This window comes from Canis lupus, chromosome 15 (assembly GCF_003254725.2).
Source record: "Canis lupus dingo isolate Sandy chromosome 15, ASM325472v2, whole genome shotgun sequence".
Taxonomy (NCBI): domain Eukaryota; kingdom Metazoa; phylum Chordata; class Mammalia; order Carnivora; family Canidae; genus Canis; species Canis lupus.
In genome coordinates, this window is record NC_064257.1 from 40,404,485 (window position 1) to 40,427,660 (window position 23,176).

At 38.9% G+C, this 23,176-nt stretch overlaps 2 protein-coding genes and 1 long non-coding RNA gene across 4 annotated transcripts in view; 2 read left to right on the top strand and 1 right to left on the bottom strand.

The window, feature by feature from the left end:
* Nucleotides 1-4,318, top strand: part of UTP20 (UTP20 small subunit processome component) — a 95,652-nt gene extending 91,334 nt beyond the window's left edge. Inside the window, exons 59-62 of the mRNA XM_025439330.3 lie at nt 1,672-1,941; nt 2,126-2,252; nt 3,562-3,707; nt 3,983-4,318. Coding sequence (XP_025295115.1) covers nt 1,672-1,941; nt 2,126-2,252; nt 3,562-3,707; nt 3,983-4,138 — 699 coding nt within the window. The 3' untranslated portion in view covers nt 4,139-4,318. The remainder of the gene's footprint in view (nt 1-1,671; nt 1,942-2,125; nt 2,253-3,561; nt 3,708-3,982) is intronic.
* Nucleotides 4,319-7,380: 3,062 nt separating this feature from the next.
* On the bottom strand, nt 7,381-18,349 carry ARL1 (ADP ribosylation factor like GTPase 1). Of its 2 annotated transcripts, none has more exons than XM_049094036.1 (6): nt 18,102-18,349; nt 15,199-15,336; nt 12,935-13,016; nt 11,414-11,525; nt 9,109-9,292; nt 7,381-8,376 (listed from the first exon to the last, which is right to left on the bottom strand). In XM_049094036.1, exons 1-6 carry the CDS (start codon nt 18,103-18,105, stop codon nt 8,351-8,353), a joined length of 546 nt encoding a protein of 181 aa, XP_048949993.1. In that variant the 5' UTR covers nt 18,106-18,349; the 3' UTR covers nt 7,381-8,350. The 2 variants fall into 2 exon arrangements, with proteins under 2 accessions (XP_048949993.1, XP_025295116.1); XM_025439331.3 differs by having other exon boundaries at nt 7,381-8,381; nt 9,114-9,292; nt 18,102-18,331.
* LOC125752522 (uncharacterized) overlaps nt 18,349-23,176 on the top strand; it is a 31,704-nt gene continuing 26,876 nt past the window's right edge. The window contains exon 1 of the long non-coding RNA XR_007402256.1: nt 18,349-19,008. This is a non-coding gene — a long non-coding RNA (uncharacterized LOC125752522). The remainder of the gene's footprint in view (nt 19,009-23,176) is intronic.

Sequence of the window (23,176 nt, forward strand, 5' to 3'; positions counted from 1 at the left end):
AGGGTCTACCGTTCCCTTTATTTTTTTCCTCCTTTGATAAAGCTGTTGGTAGAGATGACACAGATGCAGTGCCTAGTTATGAGCAATGCACTTGATTGTGACTCTTGTCATTATGGACAAGATGGAATGGGAACTAAGTGGATGCTGTATCCAAAGAGTGATCACAAGTAGCATGCCATTAACATTAACCCTAATACTGCCATCACTTTTTACATGAAAATACAGCCTGCTTCATTATATGGCTGGATCAGAGAAAGAACGGAAAGCTGTTCAGTGGATAGCGAAGTGAGACCAAAGAAACCCTGCCTGAGTAGTAGCAGGTGAGGTCTCACATAGTATCAGTCTTGATAGAGGTTGACAGATACAACCATAGAAATTCAGGACAGGAAGGGATTTACTAGTACTGACCTAGGAAGAAAGAAATTATAGAATGTGGTTCACTCCAGTCTTAGGGTGCAGTGGCTGCCATAGGGAACAAGGCCTCCAAAACTGGGACTGTCTTCAGGAAGGCCAAGGTTCCAGGAGAAGGAAATTATAATCTTCACATGAATTCCTGACAGGCTAGCCTCAGATAATGTGCAGGGTTGTGTCCTACATTTGGGGGAAACTCTGGGCACACAGCACCTCTAACAAAGCATCCACGATAGTAAAGGAACTCAAAACCAACGTGGCTTCCTCCTTCTCATAATTAGTGTGAAATACCTATGTCCAAGATTTCATGGATGTCAGAGTTAGGGACCCAGTATTGGGGCCTGTTATTATAAGTCTAAAATTGGTCCCTGGGCTGTTTAACTGGATTAGATGGAATTTGAGATCTGTTTTTAAGAATTTAGGATTAGGGATCCCTGGGTGGTGCAGTGGTTTGGCGCCTGCCTTTGGCCCAGGGCGTGATTCTGGAGATCCGGGATCGAATCCCACGTTGGGCTCCCAGTGCATGGAGCCTGCTTCTCCCTCTGCCTGTGTCTCTGCCTCTCTCTCTCTCTGTGACTATCATAAGTAAATAAAAAAAAAAAAAAAAGAATTTAGGATTAAATTCTAAAGACCCTTCAATCCTGACTGACCACTTGTCTTTGGGTGAGTCATTTAATAACTCTGAATCTTGGTTTTCTCTCTTGATAATAGTATTTAATAGTGATATTTTAGAATTAAATTAGAATGTTGTATATACAGTCATTGCTCAATAAATGAAGAGCTTTAATAGAGGAGGGATGAAAAGTCCTCTTAAAAATTGTAACGTATAGGGGGGATGTCTGGGTGGCCTAGTGGTCAAGTGCCTTCAGCCCAGGGCCTGATCCTGGAGACCCAGGATCAAATCCCATGTCCGGCTCCCTGCAGGGAGCCTACTTCTCCCTCTGCCTGTGTCTCTGCGGGTCTCTCATGCATAAATAAATAAAATTTTAAAAAATGTAATGGATAGTCTGGAATAAAATCATGTACTTACTGGTACATTGAAGGTAGATCTAGACCCAGTAGATGAGTTACATGGAAATGGGTTTGGATACAGTATGAGGTAGAACTGAAGATGATCAAAATATAGGACAATCATCAGTTTAATAGTGCAATGCCCAGTTATGGGGTTTTTTTCTCTAATTGTAGAACCTATTTTTTCCTAAGCCATATTTATTTCAAAATCAAAGTCCCAATTCCTCCTTTCTCTCCCCTTTTCTAAAGGTTGTTAAGAATTTGTTATTTGTAGCCAAAGTCTTATATTTACTGGAACCTGAATCTGAGGATCAGCAAGGTGAGAGGGAGGAACAAGCAGCTTTAGGAGATGGTGTGGCCAGAGGGTCCTGTGCCGAGGAGACGCTGGACCCTGACAAAAAGGAGACCGAGGCGGCAAAGGATGAGCACAGCAGGCCGGCCACGCTGCTGTGGTTGGTGCAGAGGTTGTCCCGGATCGCGAAGCTGGAGGCTGCCTATTCACCTAGAAACCCCTTAAAGGTACAGTGAGTGCCTCGTGACTCCAGGCGCTGGTTTCTTTATAAAAGCATTCTAGGCGTGTAAGAGCAATCCTCCTGAGTCTCTCAGAAGTTTTAACCCAAAAGGAGACCTTGTTTTCTAAATTGTTTGTATGGCCGCAGTAAGAGAAGCGCCTCAAAGGACCATGAATGATCTGTACTTTCAGAGAACGTGCATCTTTAAGTTTCTTGGCGCTCTAGCCATGGATCTTGGCGCGGACAAGGTGAAGCCGTACCTCCCCGTGATCCTAGCTCCTCTGTTCCGAGAGCTGAACAGCACCTATTCGGACCAGGGTAACTACAGCCTGTCTTTGAAGACGTGCACCTTAGGAACCCTCACTTTTCTCCTCCGTGCTTTCTTTTTCCTTTCTGTCCACCCTCTCTGCCAGAGTTCATTTTAAGAAAACTTGCTAGAGATCAAAACAATCAATAGCAAATGAGGCATATTTTTTCTGTTTGACTGCCTTCTGTGTGCTTCTTCATGTTTAAGAGTGAATGTTTCTCTCCTAAAAGATGCTTTACTCCTAAGCAAAGAAAACTGTACCTGGAGTGGAGGTAGTTCTGAACCTTGGTCTGTGGACAATAATGAACAATATGTCAGAATATTCTCTGTGAATTATAAGGCAAAAGTGTGAGATATTTTCTTTTTCTTTTTTTTTTGGTTGGGGGGGAGAAGACAGCTACAATTTTTTTTTTTTAAATTTGATTTGCCAACATAAAAAAAGTGTAAAGTATTTTTAAAATCTTTTTACTTTTCCTGTTTTTTCATTTTTCTTGCCTGGGTGTTTGATGTCTTTCCTTCCCTGATCCTAAATGGTCTCTTTTGATAATAGGAAAAGAGAGAATTGGGGATTGGAAAGAGAGGGGGTAAAGTAGATATTAAGTTTTAAAATAAAATGAACTGAATGTCAAAGCAGCAGCTATTTTAGTCTTACAACCCTGAGAAAGCAGTGGTCCAGTCCGGGTCGGCTTTGGTTCTCATCACCTAGCATTTATTGAGCAACTGGTGGTTCAGTGGTACAAAGGACCTAGTCGCCATTTTCAAGAAATTTGTGATCTAGAACAGCTCCTGAAATTGAGTACAAAAATCAGTGGGTTATTTGCATTTGGGAGACAGAAGGCAGGGAAGAGTGGGAAAACAAAGATTTTTGTCTCTGAGAAGTCTTTGCTCCCCACCGCCCCCTCAAGAAAAAAAGGTTATGGACACAGCTAAACACCTGTGACCTGTGAATTAGAGACGGCCTAGAGTCACACTTACCTTTCCCCTGTCTGCACAGAGTTGAGCAGGTTAATAAAGAAACCCAAAATGTTTCTGTCTGGTTCTCAAATTAGCATCTTCTGAGCCAGGATTTCTCTGGAAAACAGGCTTCACAGACTGTGGTCTCCTGGCACATCCAGAGGGGTGCTGGCTGGGAGGGTCATGCCCAACACTCTGTTCTCCCATCTCAGAAACGTAGAGCTTGCTTTGAGGTCAGTGTTTAATGCTCAAGTAATAAAAGTGATAATTCTGCAGGAATTTAAATTTTGCATGTTGTTGATTTTAGCAATGTTTAAATGTGTCCTTTCCTCGTGATTATCTCTGATTATTACTCTCTGTGATTAGATCCTTTGCTGAAGAATCTATCCCAGGAAATCATAGAGTTACTCAAAAAGCTGGTTGGGCTTGAGAGCTTCTCCTTAGCCTTTGCCTCTGTACAGAAACAGGCTAATGAGAAAAGGGCACTCCGGAAAAAGAGGAAGGCTTTAGAGGTACGTTTGCCATTTGAAAATGTGGTGTGTTCATTAGACTTAAGTATTTTGAACCAGTATTTTGAATCATGTGTGCATGCATGCATGTGTGTCACGCTTACCCAGGGAAGGAGGAGGGATTGGCTATGTTTGAGATGGGACCTTACAGCTAGGGCTCCACATTCTCCTTAATGGGATTGTGTGCATGTGATATTTAAGTGGCCCATTTCTGCATTTGATTTTTATTGGTTTAACATTTACTTTAAAAGTAATATAAAATTTCTATTTTTTTCAAGTTTGTAACAAATCCTGATATTGCTGCCAAGAAAAAGCTCAAGAAACACAAAAATAAAAGTGAAGCCAAGAAGAGAAAAATAGAGTTCTTGCGTCCAAGCTGTAAGACCAAGAGACAAAAGAGCTACAGCCTGAAAGATTTAGCAATTGTGGAATGATGTGCCCCCTCTACTGATAAAGTATCTCAATTTACCCCAAAGCATGAATTTCTCAGGATATCTGCTGGTCTGAAATCATAGCAGGTTTTATTATTTAAGTTAAACTGGCATATATTGTATATTATACAGTTTAATAGAATCATGCTCAGATTTTTTAAATTAAAACATTTTCATAATTCTGTATCTTCACTGTCTAAAAAACGTGACAGTAGTGATAAAAAATTAAGACATTAAAATAGCAAGACAGAATGTAGAAGTTAGAAATAAGTGATTTATAATACTTTTATGGAGAAAACTAGAAAACTTTATTGAAAGGCATTAAAAGAAATCTGCACAAATGGAAAAATAACCATGTTATTTGGACAGGAAGATCTAGTATTTTAAGAAGTTGGATCCCACTTGTTAAAGACCTATCTGTGTAAAATCCCAAGAGCTCTTCATATAATCCTAACAGGCTGATCCTAAAATTTATATTGAAGATTAATTGAAAACAAGTCATGATGCTCTTAAAAATGAGTTTTTAAAAGGGTGAGGAGTTTTCCCTGTCAGATACCAGAAGTAAGTCACAAAAAGTGCTATCTATAGTGAACATGGGTTAAGTTCTACATGAAAGTTAATTTGTGCACATACAGCTGGGGTATGGTGTACAGCATTACAGATAATCAACCTAACAGTGCCCACGCTATAGGATAACTATGAATCAACAGACAGTCCAGTAGAAAAAAGTGTCGAAAGAGAGAAATAGGCATTGCACAGAAGAAAAATAAATGGCCCTTAAACATTAATACTTACCTGATATGGCGATACCAGTTCTTAAATATTAAAATGTACTTAATGTACTAGGTGGTAAGCAGTCACTGCCTTGAGACACGCAAGTGCCACCCTGGCTATGTGAGTCCCTAGATTCCCTACCTCCCCACACCAAAATCACAGGATCAACACCTGGACTAGTGGGGGACCTCCTGCATCAGCTACGTCTGGCTGTTAAATATTCTCAATCACTCCTGTATTCAACCTCAGTAATTATGAAAATGAAAATTAACATCAGAATGAAATTCCACTTTGAACCTGGTAAGTGGCTGGTAAGGTTGATAAGGCTAGATGCTCGCTAGCTTGGTAAACAAAGGGAACTCCTATAAACAACTTTGAAAGACAGTTTGGCGTTATCTCCTTCATACATATGGTATCTTTGTCTCCATCTACACCTGATGTGGAAGCAATATTCTTTAGTGCTCAATATATTTTGAAGGGGGAGCGGGGAGAAGAATCCATACTATGTGCCGGGCACTTTGCTGACATTTTATTTAGTCCTCATAGTATCCTGAGAGCTGCCTAAAATTGGTTCTTATTTTACAGATAAAGAAACTAAAACTCCAGTTAAATAATTTACCTAAGGGTAACGGGTTGCATGTGGCATAATCAGGATTCACAGCAAGGACTGAAAAAGCCCATGCTTTTTATCAGTTCTAATTATGGAGTCAGAATATAGCATATGGCATAGAAATCAAATGTTCAAATATTCTTGAACTTTAGTATCTGTGTTTTGATGTAGTTGGTCTCAGACAAGAGTTCTCATACTTCCAAGGGGTTTGTAATGTGCCTAAAGCATAAATGTGGTGCGCATCACAGAAGGCTGATTTCAGTTAATTCTAAGTGATTTAAAGTGCATGTACTGCCTTTATGAAAATTTTTAAATAAAAAAATCAGAAATTAACACTAAGGCAATAATCAGAAAGAACAAATATCTCAGGGATATTGAGCACAATTTAGTAAATATTTATTGAGTGCCTACTGTATGCCAAGTGCACCACACTAGATGCAAGGAATACTAACAGTAAATAAGGTATGGTCCCTACCCTCAAGGAACTTACATTTTCACAACTTAAAGTGTATCTCAAGTATTCTAATAACAAATTTCCACCATTCTCTTTTTAATGTGAACACATGACACAGCACATTTACGAACCAGAGTTATAAAACAGAGTACTAGAGCTAAAAGAAACCTTTGATAGGATTTGTCCAATTCTCTTATTTTATGGGGAAAAAAAAAAATAAACTGAAGGAATGGCCACTTGGGCCTAGAACTCATGTGTTCAGATTTTAAGTTTGGAGCTTTTCCCATTTTCAAGGTTCTCCAAAACAATATTCAGTACATTTTTATAAGTATCATTCAAATGCCTGTAACTTACCTATATAGTTGTTTCCTACTAGACAAAGACTTCATAATTTATGTATATTAAAATAAGTGAATGCTTTATTTACCCCATTCTAGTCTTTGTGGTAAAACAGAGACCATGCTCATTCAAGTGCTAGTGTATGCTATGACTTCATGTGTGCTCAGTATTGAAGATGGCAAGAGTTTTATGTCCTGAGCAGCATCTGCCTGCCAGGGCTTCTCTTCCCCCAGGCTTCACAGTGTTCCTAAAGTGCTGCAGTGGGGCCAGGGGGACACTTAGCTACTGAAGTACAAACCCAGCCACTGACGACAAGGGGACCAAAGCCTAGGTCAAAGAGGTACTATTTTCCTTGCTGGCAAACACAACCCACTATCTCAACCACACTCTTACTCTAAGATGCCATAAGATGCCAGGCACCACACTGGATTCTAAGGATAGTAATATGAAACAATCTGTCCTTCAGGAGTGATTTGGAAACTGAAACAATAATTACATGCTAAGTAATATTATAGGTACAGCACTGAGAACACTTGGGCCTAGAAGAAGGTCTCCAAACAAGACTTCAGAGACCAAACTAAGAATGGGTGCTGGGGTATGGGCAAAAAGAGTGAAGTCCCACAGGTGAAAAGACAAAGCCACATTCATTTGATCTGATTGACCAAAGGTATGAAGGAAGAAGCTAGAGGCCAACGTCTGCGAAGACAGTGGCAGGACAGGAAGTGGACCACAGTGTTCCCAGGAACACCAGTGATGGCATCACATTTTTTAACTGCTGGTTGTTTAACTTCAAGATTTCCCCCCAGTGTAAGTAAATACAAGGGACCATATCATATTCTGTCCCCACTGCAGCCAATCCTGTGGTAGACTGGAGAGTTTGAAAAGTTCCTTTGAACATAATTGTTTTTGACCCTATCAGTACGTCTGCTTTTTAAAACCAGGATTGTTCCATTTCTCCATGTATGACCAGTATTGTTTTGACTTTTCACCAAATTGATAAATCCAATTACAGTTAATAAAAAAAAAATGAAAAGACAGTAATGACATCTTTTACAATGCTTCTTAAAATAGATTTTTAAAATTTCCTTTAATATGTTGTGGATTCCATCAAATATAACCATTTAGGATTGTTTTTACTACCTCTACTGGTATAGCATATTTATAGAAATTATTTTGAATGTACTATATCTACTTCAATTAGCATAATTTTACTTAAGCACTTAAGGTTGTCTGTGTTGCCAGTGTTGACATATTCAGGAATTTATGGTGTAGTTTATGGGATAAGCTTCTGACCCTGAAATCTCACTTTGAGCCTGTTCCCACCTGGCAGGTGATCCTGAGCAAGCCAACTTATCAGAACCTTGGGTCCATGTCCATAAAATAAAGACATTACAACCTGTCCTACCTACATCACTGGGTTCCTGTATATATGTAAAATTTTTTCAACAACTATAAAGTACTATAAAATGACAATTACAGGTATCAGGTTAACCACCAAAATAATTTTTCAGCTTCATGCCTATTCCCAAAAGCTTAAAACAAACAACAAAACAGCTTAAATAAAATGGTCATTTAGCAAATGAAGACTATATTACCCACGCTTTGTTCCCCTCTACTGAGTCTAATCTTTGGAAAAACATAATCATTTTAGGGGGAAAAAATCTGTTAAGATATTTATTAGTGTTTATACACACAAGATGCAACCACTAATTCAAAAATAGGAGGGTTTTTCCTCAATAAGAGTACATTCTTTAATAGGAATCTATTTGAATATGAATTCCATACAAATAGAATATATACTTAACACAAAAAAGCAAGGAAGGATTTTACATTACACAGAACATTCAGTTGGTTCAATCATGGGTGAGCTACCCTTCCAACCAAATACTTATTTTTTATATTTATTACAAGTATTGTAGTCAGTTCAGCATATGCCAACAATCACACAGTTTTAACATTTAGTAGCATGAAGCATACTTAACTGCTTCCAAAGGAATATGTGATGTAGCTTCATTTCACAGAGGCAGAAGTGATTGAATTACTGTCTGCTCTTTAATGTTTCAACTAACCTGCAAAGAAAAAAATGAACAGTTTCACAAAATTAACTTCAAACTTTGAGGTATAAAAGTTTTATACTGGAAGTGGATTCCAAAGCAGATTCCTTTTAAATGATGAAGGCTAAGACAGTTATATTGAAGAATGATGTTATGGACTCAATTTCCATGAAGGCGTTTTAGCTTTCAATTTTGTCTATGTTCTAAATGAATAATCAAAAAGACCAGCTTATCTTCCTTCCAGGCTGTAACTTCTGCAGCATGGCCAGATGTGGGTAACTCAGGTGAAAACTAGTCAAGGTCCTCATGGAGCTTAAAATCTGAGTAGATGCACAAATCAATTACAGGGCCACGTCCCTACTGTGCCACTTCTGTGACAGGGACATCCAGCTATGTGTGTGGTAAGGCAGTGGGCACGGAGACGTGCAAGGGAAGGTTCTTGAGAAGATAGTCCTAACCTAAGTCCTGAAGTATAAGGAATTGGAGGATGCAGTAAGGAAGGGAAAAAGTATAAAAAAGGGGGGGGGGGGGGGGGTTGGCTTATCTAACTTTAATCAGTAAGTGTGACTGAAATAAAAGCCAATGCACATGAAGACCAGTGGCAGAGAAGACTGGAGGAACTTATTAATATGATAAGCTGCTAAGTAATCTGAATTTCATCCTTAATACTAAAGGGAAACCACACGTGTGCAAATAGAAGCACACAAAAACAATGCACAGATGGCTTCTGGAAATACAATACTTAACCATTCCATTGCCTCATCAAGGCCAGTGCCTTTGGTTGCTGAAGTTTTGAATATCTGCCATTTTCGGTCCTTTAACGCAGGTAACCCAAGTGAATTTGCCATCTCTGAGGGAGTCATGGCCTGTTCCATGTCCTGCTTATTTGCAAACACCACTAAAATGGCTTTTCTCAACTCTTCTTCCTAAATAAAAGAGAAAGTATTTAATTTTCTCTAGTCAATTTGCTCCCTTAAGTTTAGAAAGAAATGCCAACAAATATATTATTTTAAAAGTGTATTTCTTAATTATGAGTCTATAATGTTCATTATAAATTACTTGAAATTATAGAGAAGTATGAAGAAAAGAAAGCTTCATCCATAGTCCTACCTCCCAAACATGATCGCTGTTAACATTTTCGGTATTTTCTACTGCTTTATAATTCAGATACTTCTTGTTTATTAATAAATATATTTACACATTTTTTAAAAAGATTTTATTTCTTCATTCATGAGAGACACACACACACACACAGAGAGGCAGAGACACAGGCAGAGGGAGAAGCAGGCTCCATGCAGGCAGCACCAACGATGTGGGATTCCATCCTGGGTCTCCAGGATCATACCCTGGGCTGAAGGCGGCCCTAAACCACTGAGCCACCCGCTGAGCCTCTCAGGCTGCCCCATTTACACATTTAAAGTCACATTTACATACAGACCTATATCCTGCTCTAAAAAATATTAAATCATGGCCATTTTTCCAAACAATCAAAATTTTTTCCAAAAAAATTTAATAGTTAAATATACTGTATACTAACTGTTCTTCAGTATTAGACTCTTACTAGATCCTTTTTACTTGACTATTAACAGAAACCACAGGGACACAGTCATTACACAGAAATCTCTGTATGAATCTCTTATTTCCTTAACAAATTCTCTAAAAATAGAATCAAAGTATGAACTTTTGGGGGGTTCTTGTTATATATACTAATAAACTGCTTTCCAGAAAGGTTATAACAATTTAAACTCCACCAACGTTTGACAGTAACATTCTTCAGTGCAACCTTGGAAGAATTAGAAATTACATATTTTTCCAAAGCATCTCATTAAATACTTATTATCAAAGTATTCAAAATGCAAATGTTAACAGTAATAAGAGTTTTCTCCTCTGCACTATAAGTTCATGCTCAGTTTTCTATTTATTTGCAAAAGAATCAACTGTCTTGATACAATTAAGAACACTAATCCTCAGTCACTGGTTATAAAACTCCAGATTTCCTGTTTTTACACCCTAATTTGTATTTGTGGGGTTTTTGTTTGTATTAATATAATTAAATGTATCTTTTCTTTCATAATTCCTTCCAATCTTTTGATTTAGAAAGACCTTTCTTATACAAAGAAATAGATTTTAAAATAATGGAAAGATGGTATACGTGCTGCCGAACCAAGCACATAAAATAATGGAAACACTAAGTGGTACAAAAAGTAAAGTAGGATAAGGTGTTAGAAAATAAAAGAGGCTGCTCTCTGGGGCAGAAACATGAGGTAAAACCTGTCAAGAAGGTAGCCATGCAAAGATTTGGAGGAAGAGCGTTTCAAGCAGAAAGATGAGCAAGTGCAAGAAGCCCTAAGCCAAGTGTCCAGTGTAAGCTTGGTGTATCCAAAGAACAGAAAGGTTAGTATGGCTGAAGGACTGTGAATACAAGGAAGAGTAAAGAATGAAAAAAGCTGGACGAGATAAACAAGGGCCAGAGGTGTGGCAGAAACCCAGAAATTCTAAAACAAACAGACCTCCTTATTGTTTATATCCTTATCTGCTTTCATAAGCTAATTTCTACAACTAGAAATAAAGACATTTTATAAAAAACACTTTACAGGAGTAACTTAAAATAATTCTTTCAGTTTGGAAAGAGTTTAGCTCTGAGCTTCCTAGAAACCAAGAAATCTAGCTTAAAACACAAAGTTACACAGCTGGAACATTTTTTTCTCCATTCCTCTTCCCAACAGAATTTCTGGAAGAGGAAGTAATCCGTAGAAAAAATGATACTAAAGGCTTGGGAAGGAAAATCTCTGCTTTCCTTTTAATTATTCCTGCATGTGGTAACAATGAAACAGCAAGCAAACATAAAAGATTTCGGGCAGCCTGGTGTCTCAGCGGTTTAGCGCCGCCTTCCGCCCAGGGCATGATCCTGGAGACCAGGGATCGAGTCCCACGTCGGGCTCTCTGCATGGAGTCTGCTTCTCCCTCTGCCTGTGTCTCTGCTTCTCATGAATAAATAAATTCTTAAAAAAAAAATATTTCCCCACAGTTGAATAAAGTTTTCTTACCTCCAACATGGCAACTAATTCTGATTTGGAAATGCCAATTCGGTCTCGGTCACAACTGTCTACTACATAAATGACTGCATCTGTGTTTGAATAATAACATCTCCAGTATGGCCTAAAGAAAGTTCAGGAAGGGAAAATATATTATTATTTGAAAGTAAAAGAACCTGCTATGTTAATTTATAAGCCAGGACCTGGCAATGATGGGGGGTGGGGGGTTTACATGCCAATCTTGTCCCCTCCATGTTAGAATCAATGCCATAATGATTCATTCTTTCTGATGGGTATGTATCATATCCTTCAGATGTGATGAGGGTGGAATGATAAACATTAAATCACAGGATCAAGAAGTTTCCAAATGAGTTCAGACTTTAAGAAAATAGTTTATAGTCAATCTACAAAAATCACTAAATGTACGTTATACACAGACCTTACTGTTAACATCTAATAAGTCTCTAACTAGGGACCCTAAGGAATGGGTTCTTGGGGTGTCTGGGTGGCTCAGTTGGTTAAGACACTGCCTTTAAGCTCAGGTCATAATCTCGGGGTCCTGAGATTGAGCCCCAGGTCGGGCTCCCTGCTCAGTGGGGAATCTGCTTCTCCTTCTCCCTTAGCTACTCCCCCTGCTTGTGCTCTCTGGCTCACACACTTTCTCGCAAATAAATAAAATCTTTGAAATAAATAAAAAATAAGGAATGGGTTCTTAAATCTTTTAATTTTTTTTTAAAAAAAGATTTTATTTATGAGAGACACAGAGAGAAAGGCAGAGACACAGGCAAAGGGAGAAGCAGGCTCCATGCAGGAAGCCTGATGTAGGACTCGATCCTGGAACTCCAGGATCACACCTGGGTCGAAGGCAGGCGCTTAACCGCTGAGCCACCCAAGAGTCCCTTAAAGAAAACTTTTAATACTTTTAATATGATTTTTATATACCAGACATTTAACTGATTACTGAAGACTTCATTTAGTAGAAATGGCTAAATTTAGAGAGGGACTCAAAAGTGGTTCAAAAATAAAAGTAGGTTAAAAGGTAGCAGGATGTCTGGAGAATGTACCACTTATGTTTTAAGATGGTAGGTACAATAGTGAGCACCCACCAAATATTCACAGGTCCCATGCCAAGCACAGAATACTGGACAGGAGAGCTAAGTTCTGAAAGGCATCTATGTTCACATTAGCCCTAAATGGCAGGCTGAAAGTTAATTTATAAAATCCAAAACAGTCTGTCTCACAAAGTGACTGACAAGAACTAAATGGAAGACTCTTTTTAGTTAAAAACTACTCAAGTAATTAGACCTTGAGATTTTCTTGAAAAAATTCATTTAGGTGATATCCGAAGAACTGGCTTCCTTAAATTTTTTTTAATTTTAATTCAATTGAGAGAATAAGGAGTTTTACCTCATTTTAAACTAGGTGTCTCCCATTTAAATTACGAAAGAAAACATATTTGGGTTAATTGCTCTTAACCTTAAAAGGGCCAATAAATATTCAATACTACAAAGTAATCTGGTCGATGTACCATACCTGATACTTGTCTGTCCTCCTAAGTCCCAGACTTGGAATTTAAGGTTCTTGTATGTTACTGTCTCAACATTAAATCCAATAGCTAGAAGATAAATCAAAATCAGTAGTATATGTAGACTAATGCATTCTAGCTTCAAAGTATCCAATCTAATTTTTAGCGCTTAATGAATTATTACTGAATCACATTACTGATTGAAATATCTCATTTAAGACAAAACAGTTTCTGTGCTACATATACACACCATCAATTAGCAAGATCAGCACCACTTTCAGGTGTGTAAGAATCCCCAGTCACATCTGCAAATATAGAACTTTTAGCACAATGGAAAACCTACCGTGTTAAACTCCCCATATAATACAATCCTGGCATACAAGTGTTTAGAAAGTTATGTTTAGAAAGAACAGCTGTAGACATATTACAAAAAAAGTGGAATTTTGATAGGCAGCAAGTAAACAGGAAATAAAACCAAGAAAGCCTAAATTCTAAACTTCAGCAGGTAGGGACTCAGCAATAGCTATATACCCCTTGATGGAAACTGGGTTCTCCAAGTGTGGCAATCTCACAGACCCTCTGCAGACTTCCTCAAAGAGCTCATTTGTATTAAGGTCATGGCTGGATGGTCAAAGGGGAGGTATCTCATCTCTTTTCCCTATCCTTTTTAGGTAGAACTCTAGTACCACATTATACTAAGGCAGGATACTTATTTTCATTAGGGAGGGTGGAGAAGATGCTGAAAAAACTATTTCTAAGATTCTATAAACTTAAAAAAATCCAAGTAAGAAATGCCTTACAGTTATAACTGGACAATTGATTTTTGTTTTAAATTTAAGTCTATATTGGTAAATGATGCTAATGTGTGTATGGTTAAGTATTCCCTATCACAACTAAAACATAGCTATAATAAACCTGACTGAAAAACTAAAACACAAGTTCATGATGTCTCCCTTAGAATTAGGTGGGAGTGTAATCGCCATCTTTATCTCAATTACGATTACTGTTTAACATGCACAGGACAAGAGTATGCTATAAAGTGTATTCGCTGAAATGCAATACACTGGGCTGCGTGCACTGCAGGATCCTAGACAACCACAGCAGAGATGGGTGATTCCGCGAAGCAAAAACCAAGGGAACTGAAATTTACTGAAGGTGGCATAAAGAAATAACTAGATGCCACGGTGTTTAAAAAGTTCTTCTTTCATAACAACTAGACTTTTTTTCTTTTAATCTGGAAATTTAAATATTACTAAATATAGAAATACCTTGCATGACAGAGTGATTTTAGAGGCATAATTTAACGCTCTTGAGCAAATTCTACAAACTGTTAAACTTAGTTTATATATAATTTCTAAGTAAATTCAGATCAACAAATTAAAAAGTATAAAAAAGAATATTCTCATGTAGTCAAACAGGACTGTTTGAAAATATTCTTCTAAGATATCGACAGCTGATTTAAAGTTGAGGTGTCTCTTGATATTTTTAGGTACCATTTTAATTCAATAGTCTCTTCAACTCAGTTCTTTGACAAACAAACAATAAAATTAAGAGAAACAAGTCTTAATTAAAATAGTAATACAGGGGAAAAAAAGCACTTCGGATGCAATAATGCCACTTAACATCCATATAATTCTTTAAAACAGGTTTATAAGGTATTTTATATACTTATTTCTCCCTTAAAGTCAGTGGGTATTACCTTCATTTTATCCATAAAGATATGGGCTCTCAATGAGATTAAGTGGCTTAACTCTAGCTAACTTTAAAAATAGCTCTAAATAGGGGCTCCTGGGTGGCTCAGTTGGTTAAGTGGCTGCCTTTGGCCCAAGTCACGACCCCAGGGTCCAGGGATCCAGCCCAGCGCCACCCTGACCTCTGGCTCTCTGCTCAGCAGGGAGCCTGCTTGTCCCTAGGCCTTTCCTCTGCCTGTCACGCCCCTGCTGGTGTGTGCACGGGCTCGCTTGCAGGCTCTCTCTCTCTCAGTCAAATAAATAAAACCTTCTAAAAAAAAAAAAAAAAAAAAAGCTCTAAACAGCAAAACCCAGCCATGCACAGGGTTTCCAAATTGCCTCTAAATTTATGAAAAATAATGTAATTAATATTATGCCCACACTGGAAGTTTACAAACTCTACTATATTAAAATTACATTATATAAAAAAAAATAAATAAATAAAAATAAAATTACATTATATGAACTACTTATCAGAAATAAAGTTATGTTAGATGGAAAAAAAAAAAACCCTACAATTAGTTTATCATACCAATACTTACTAGGAATAGTAGTAACGACTTCTCCAACCTGTAATCTGTACAAAATTGTAGTTTTTCCTGCTCCATCTAATCCCAAAATTAAAATCCTCATTTCCCGGGTTCCAAACAGACTGGAAAAAATACTTGAGAAAAAGCCACCTGAAAAAAATAATAAAAGAAAAACATCATTTTGTAAACTAAGCCCACAAAACATTTAATCTTGCCCTTTGAAAGCTACACCAAATTAAATAATGCTGTAATATCTTCCTCAAAACTTAGGTACATAAGTTTGCTCTCAATGATATATATTAATCAACATCAAACAAATAATTACTGATTGTCACCATGTCCTGCATACTGTGTCAGGAAGGCACAGAAGATATATTCCAGAATAAGAGAAACAGAACCACTGCCCTCATGAGCTCATGAGAATATGGATACGTTGGCGTGATCTCACAACCCCCAAACACCATACGACAAATCGAAAGGACAATGAAACAATGAGGTCCTCACATGTGAAAAGCAATTATTATCACTGTACAACCAACATCCTAACTACCTTCAATCACTGAGATTTCTCTGTAATACTACTTGCAAAAGAAATTGAGACACAGAAGCCCAAAATAACAAAACCTATTTTTGAGAGAAAACTCATTTAAAAAAATAATAAAGCTTCACTCAATGTATCATGAAATATTTCCAGAAAAGTTTCCTATACGTAAGGTATTGTGGAATATAATGGTGGTTCTCAGAGGCTGGGGGAGTGGGGAAAAGGAGAGAGATGTCAAACAAGGGAACTGACTTTCCTTATAAAATGAGTAAGTTCTGGAGACCCAATGAACAGCATGGTAACTACAAAGAAAAAAAAAAAATCAACATACTGTATATTTGAAATTTTCCTTTTTTTTTTTTTCTTGAAATTTTCTAAGAGAGTAGGTCTGAAAGTGTTCTCACTAAATACAAAAAAAGCTCAGGTGGCAGATGTATTAATTAGCTTGATTGTGGTAATCCTTCCACAATGTATATCAAAACATCATATTGTACCCCTTAAATACGTGCAATTTTGTCATTCATACCTCAAGAAATCTGGAAAAAAATTAAAATTATCCTTTGTTTCAGCAGGGCTTCTTGGTAACAGATTTATGTGTTGACTCATTTGGGTTGTATTTAAATAAAAAATCCCTAAGAGGGGAGTTAGTGATTTAGAATCTTTATTATTCTTTTTACAACAAAAGAAAGCAGCGTTTTTTTTTTTTTGAGTAAGAGAGAGTGAGCTTGCCCAAGGGTGGTGTGGGGCAAAGGGGGAGGGATAGAGAGAGAATCCCAAGCAGGTTGCACACCCAGCACGAGCCAACGTGAGGCTCAATCTCATGACCCCCGAGATCATGGCCTGAGCCCAAATCAAGAGTCAGAGGCTCAACAAACTGAGCCACCCAGGCGCCCCAGAAGCTTTTTTAAAATACATTTTTTCTTTATGATCGCCAGAAGAAAGCACTTTGGCCCTTCCACACTAAAAGCCATTAGAGAAGAATAAAAGGAAGTTACATTAACAATATAAAAAAACAGCAGACAACAAAAATGATGCTACATGCAATACATGGTTATCTGACAAAGAAATGGCACAATTAAGGAATCCAAGTCTGGAGAAATGAAGACACCACAGGCCAGAGAACTTTGGGAAAGTGTAATAGGTGTATAACTTAAAATCTTTTCTACCTTTTACACCGTAAAAAGAAAAGAACTTGGGGTGCCTGACTGGAGCTGCAAAGGTTGCAACTGCTGATTGAATTCGAGCCCCATCTTGGGTGTAGAGATTAGTTAAAAATAAAATCTTCGATGAAAACCAAAACAAAACAAAATACCGAAGACAGAAATGAAAAAAGTAAAGTGCTTGTGATATTCCAGGGCAGGAAGTAAATCCCCCAGAAAATCGTAAAGGAATTAAAAATAGGCCAAAGAATTTGCATCATGTGTCCAGTTAGTTGTAAACCAGTTAAAAACACTGCACCTTCGTCCGGGCTGCAGCAGGGAGGGAAGCTAGGTACTGCTGGCACTTGTGATGACAAGGGAGTGCCCTCAGCCAGCACTCCAAATACTGAGATTAGAAATGGAAGACTCCTAACTCTGGGAAAAGAACTAGGGGTGGTGGAAGGGGAGGTGGGCAGGGGGTGGGGGTGACTGGGAGGTGGGCACTTGATTGGATGAGCACTGGGTGTTATTCTGTATGTTGGCAAACTGAAAAATTGAAAAAATAAATTTATTATTAAAAATAAATTAATAAAATTAAGTGAGATCCTCAAAAAAAAAAAAAATCTCATTCACTGACCCATAATGACCAGTACCGTCCCCATTCCCTTTTTCCACCTCAACTATGTTATCTACATGAAAAGCTACAGAGAAACAGGCAAATGCCAAGTGGTCTATAAAATATGAGCAACAATTCCCTTTGGATTTTTTTAACTGCTGCAATCCCAGGGTCCAAGAAGAGAGAACCAGGCTTCCACTGCGGGGTCAGACCTCCTCTGTCACGCAAGATCCCTCGGCGCACCTGCGACTGGCAAACGCCAAGCCTCGCAAGGCCAACTCTGCCCCCTGCCCCAAGTCGAGGGGGGTCGGAGGAGGTGACGGAGAAGTTCCTGCTCAGGGGAAAGGACTCGGGGCTGGGTTCCCAGGCCGCAGCAGAGCCCGTACCCCCTGACCCCTCCGAGGTGAAGGGGACAAGAGCGAGGGCAGGGGCGAACACTCAAGGCAGCGTCCAGCGCCACAGGTGAAGAGCCGCGGCAAGTTCAGTCCTCAAGGATCCGCCCCTGAAAAGCTCGCTGCTCTGGGCTTCCCAGGCCGCCGCCCCCCCGCCCCCCGACCGCGATCCCAGCCCTCAGCCGCAGCCCTTCGAGCGCTCCCGGAAGCCCTTCTCGGACCCTCACCCATGATGAACCGCCTGTCCGCCCTCGTCGGTGGTCAGAGACGGGCCCCGGCCTCGGCAGCGACTGCTATTCGAGCCTCGGCGCCGCCGCCCCTGCTCGCCCCGGCCTCCGGCCTCCGGCTCCGGCTCCGGCTCCAGGCGGATCCCTTGGAAGTCCGCTCCGCCAGCAACTTCCACGTCGGACTCCCGGCGGGGGCGGGAGCGACGGGCCGCGGCGGCTACGCGCCAGCAACGGCGACCTGAGCGTCCGCGTCGTCGCTTTCGACGACAGTCCGCGGCGCGCTGGGTGGAAGCCAGAAGATAAAAATATTCAAGGACCCCAAATCTCTCGTGTTTCTGTTTTCTTGTACTGAAAGGGCTTCCAACATGGGGAAATTCGAATTTTCCTTTTAAATTGTGACACCCGATAGTGGCGAATCTGCCACCCAAGAATTCGAGTTGGGCCTCGATGCAGCCGCCCAACGGGACGCAGACACCGGGTGCAGCGTCCGAGGAGTTAACTGCAGGTCGTCCAGCGCCCTGCGGGGGCGAAGCACCTTTCTCTGGGTGCCTTCTCCCGCACGGAAGTGAGACTGCGTAATAATAGTAGGAACAGCCCCGCGCCGCCAATGCGAGTCAGCCTTAGAGCCGCCTCGGCTTGCCGCAGGTTTTTGGAGGCGCGGTGGCCTGTAGGGTCGTAGCGTCAGCGTGAGAGCCCTGCATCCCTGTCTTCCACCTGAGCACCTGGCCTCGTATCTGGGTCGGCAGTAAGGAACGACCTGATTCAGATCAACGGGACTGAGGACCTGTTCGCTCGCTCGAGGGGCGTCTGTTGAGAGTTTTCTTGATAGGAAACTGTTTTGGGAGGAAGGAAGCGACGCTTGGACGATGGAAAGAAGGGATTCTCCTAATCTTTATAAAGGTTGAGGGTGCGTATCTTAAAAACTCGAAAAGGTACACAGAAAAGTAAACCCATACCTAGCCTCAGATCCCACAGTTCTCCGTAGAAGTCACCATTGTAAACCCTTTCTTAGGTCTCCTTACAAATATAATTTTTACCTATTTTGTTTTTATTTAAAGCAGAGCTTTTCATCCATTCAACAGAAGTTCATTGACTTGTTTTTATTTTTTTTTTTTTACTTCAATTTTTAAACCTCTCCAGCTGCCTAGGCATTGAACTAGACTTGCCTATTGCCCTTGCCTCTCTTCCCCGCTTCTAAATCATAAATTCACAGAAACTTTACTCGCAAGGAAAAGTTTGGCTTTATTTGTTCTTTGTTGTTGTTGTTTAGAAGGAGACAGTTGAGCGACTCTGTATTTAAACACCTGGACCTTTTTAAGGTTGTGCTTTGTAAGTATTCCATCGTCCCAAGGTGTTGGACATAAGTGGGCTCAGGTTCCATGGACCCTTTTCACCTGTTCTTCATCTGCCTCCAGGTCCGTATCTTCGCCAAAATTAGCTACTGCCACTTGGCAAATCTTGGCCGTTGCCACTTCAAATTTTGCCCATGTCAGATTTAAGTTGCCAGCATAATGCACATAGTTCTCTGAAAATACAAATTCCCTTTGGGATAACTAAAAGGAAAGTTTACGCTGTAAATTTTATATTTGCACTGAATGTTCTGAGCGAAATAAGCAAATGAGACCTGTGCGAGGATGCGGTGTAAACTGAAGTGCTATATGCAGATTAAAAAGCACTATTAATGCTATTAAATGGCATTTTAGCCTTTCATAATGTGTATTAAGCACCTAATTACAAGTCCCTATGGAAACAATGTGATAAAAAAAAAACAAATAAAAACCCTGTTGGCAATTTGATCAAAAACTTTTTCTTTAAAGATTTATTTATTTATTTGAGTGGGTGGGTGGGGCAGACGGAGAGAGTCCTCCAGGTCAACTCCTTGCCGAGGGCTGGGCTGGATCTCAGGGACCATGAAATTATGACCTGAGCCAAAATTGAGTCAGACGCTTCATGACTGAGCCATCCAGGTGCCCCCAAAACTTTATTTTTTAAATTTACTCATTTAACTCTTTGCTTTATTCATATTTGATCTCATTTCCTGGTTGCATCAAAAGCTCTTCTCCATTCTCAGAAAACTTGATCTAAAGAAAAATCCCCAAATATTAAGAAATTACCTCTAAGTTTTTTCTAATGTAGTTTTAGGACAACTTAGGTAACTTTCCTGACCACTTACTATGTTCAACTTACTATGTTCACTTACACTACGCCTATTAGTCTAAAACAATCTCTACTCTCAAGGTTCTAACTTTTAGAGGCACTCATTAACCCAAGCCTGTTTAAGACAAAAATTTAAATGGTGCTGAGACAAATTTATAAATAGCAAAGCCATAAACAGCTTAGAATAACTTAATCTTTATTGGTGACAACATTGTACCTCTTCCTTCTCCCTTCTTTCAATTCTCAATTCCTAAGACCAGAACAGTTCCTAATTTCATAGGAACACAGTTTTCAATGTATAAAGGTAATGTTAAGGTTGTGAAAAGAAAGATAACAAAACCTCCACTTCCTGTGTCTTTTCTGATACTAACTAAAAACAGTCATTACATAGGAAAGATACTATTCTTTAGGCCAATATCATTTTTCAAAATGTAGTCATTCCTATTAATATTGGCCTGGTATTACAGTTCCTGCTTACTAAAAAGAAGTACTTGAGGAAACTGAATTATAGCAGCATGCTAGGATTAAAGCTGTGGGATTTTATTATTCAGACAACCACATAAAATTGACCTCGCCTTTCAAGTTTTTGCTCAAATGTCATTCTATTTAAAATTGCAACCTACCCAGGATGCCTAGGTGGCTCAGTGGTTGAGCATCGGCCTTCGGCCCAGAGCATGATCCTGGAGTTCCAGGATCGAGTCCCACATCAGGCTCCCCACATGGAGCCTCCTTCTCTGCCTGTGTCTCTCATGAATAAATAAATAAAATCTTAAAAAAAATAAGACTACAACCTACCCAACATCATCATTATCTTGATTTTTTAGAACTTGCCACTAAACGTACCATAGTGTACTTGTTATGCCTACTATATATGGTCTATGAATGCCAATATTTTTGTTTATTTTGCTCACTCTTGTTCTTGGGCACTAAAATATTTGTTGAGAGAATTTGTTGAATTATAAGTTTTTAAGGCTGATTCCATAAGCATTAGTTAACTTAAACAAATATTGTGCAGCATTATTAAACTTTCCTAAATAGGTACTGTCTGAACCACCTGTCATACATAGTTTGATAGAGGCCAAACGATCATTTTCAAGGTTGTCTTATTTGAGGAGAGGCCACCAGGTGGTGGCATTGCTTCAGGCTGATTGTCCATAGAATGAGCTCAATTGGTCCGATGAAAAGCTGAGTGGAAAAATAAAGAAGAAAGGAGAAAAAATAAGTGGGAAATATCAGAAAGGGAGACAGAACATGAAGACTCCTAATTCTGGGAAACGAACTACGGGTGGTGGAAGGGGAGGTGGGCGGGGGGTGGGGGTGACTGAGTGGTGGTCACTGAGGTGGGCACTTGACGGGTTGAGCACTGGGTATTATTCTGTATGTTGACAAATTGAACACCAATAAAAAATTAATTAATTAATTAATTAATTAATTAAAAAATAAAGAGAAAAAAGCTGAGTGGATAATTTAATCCTTTTCAAATCTCATGGTTCAATACAAATTTACTAAATCTTAAAATATGATTGTTTTAATGTAGCCAAGCAAGTAAAAAAGTTCAAGTTCTTTGACTATAAAGAACTTGAGTCAAGTTCTTTGACTATAAAGTCACAATAAGATAAAATAAGTTCAGAATTTTAGAGTTCCTTTTAGGAACCTTAATTCCAACCACCTCAATTATAGATGAAGAGACAGAAACAAGCTAAGAAACAGAGCCAGGACAGCAATTGTGATCGTTTGACTTCCAGGCCTGGAGCAACTAGATAACAATGCTTTCTGTGACTGACCCAGGATCTATATACATTTGGTAAATCGATTTTCAAGTACATGACCATGACTCAAGAATCTGAGTTGGAAACTTAACATTTCTGTATGTTCCATTACCTAGCAGAAGTTACCTTCTTTTGCTCAGATCGCATTCCATGAAGTGGAAACCTGTGAAATATAAATATATTTATATATTTCATATTAAATATTGAAACAGTATTTATATATGAAACAATATATATGAACAATAATATAAATAAATAATAAACATAAGCTTCGGAAAGACTTATCATAGTGTGCATTTATAATTTTAAACTAAGGAACATTTCGAAATCATAACTAGATGTGTGATTTTCACAAAGCAAGGTATAATAACACATCTTCAGGTATGTTTCCTTTCAATGACATGCATTTAGCCTGCAGAGAAGAATTTCTCTTTAAAGGTTTTTCTTTTCTTAGAGCGCCTGGGTGGCTCAGTTAAGTGCCGGACCCTTGATTTCGGCTCAGGTCATGATCTCAGGGTCATATAATGAGCCCCATGTTGGGCTCTATGCTCATTGAGGAGCCTGCTTGAAGATTCTTTTTCCTTCTCCCTCTGCCCCCCCTACTCCCCCCCCCACCTTACATGCTCTCTCAAAATAAATAAATCTTTTTTAAAAAGTAAGTAAAAATGGAGGATTTTTTTCTTATTGAGATGTAATTCACATACAATAAAATTCATGATTTTTAAGTGTACAATTAAGTGACTTTTAGTATATTCACAAGATTTGCAATAATAACCCAATTTCAGAACATTTTCATTACCCCAAACAAAAACTCTGTACCCATTAAACAAAAATCCCCCAGCCAACCTGTCCCTTAGCCTCTTATAACCTCTAATTTATTTTCTATCACTATTCTAGATATTTCATCTAAGTGGGACTATACAATATTTGTCTGGCTTATTTTACTTAGCATAATGTTTTCAGGGTTCATTCATGTTATAGCATTTATCAAATACTTCATTCCTTTCTATGGCTGAATAATATTCTATTATATGGATATGCCATATTTTGTTTATTCATCAGTTGATGGACATTTGGGTTCTCACTTTTGGCTATTTGAATAATGATGTCATGAACATTTGTGTACAGAGTTTTGTAGGAATATGTGTT

What these genes read in the sequence shown, in the direction of transcription:
- ARL1 (XM_049094036.1), bottom strand. An exon ending in AATTAGTTGCCATGTTGGAG is followed by an intron (nt 9,293 to 11,413) that starts GTAAGAAAACTT and finishes TCTTTTATTTAG; the next exon opens with GAAGAAGAGTTGAGAAAAGC. An exon ending in TGAGGCAATGGAATGGTTAA is followed by an intron (nt 8,377 to 9,108) that starts GTATTGTATTTC and finishes TTTGCAGGTTAG; the next exon opens with TTGAAACATTAAAGAGCAGA.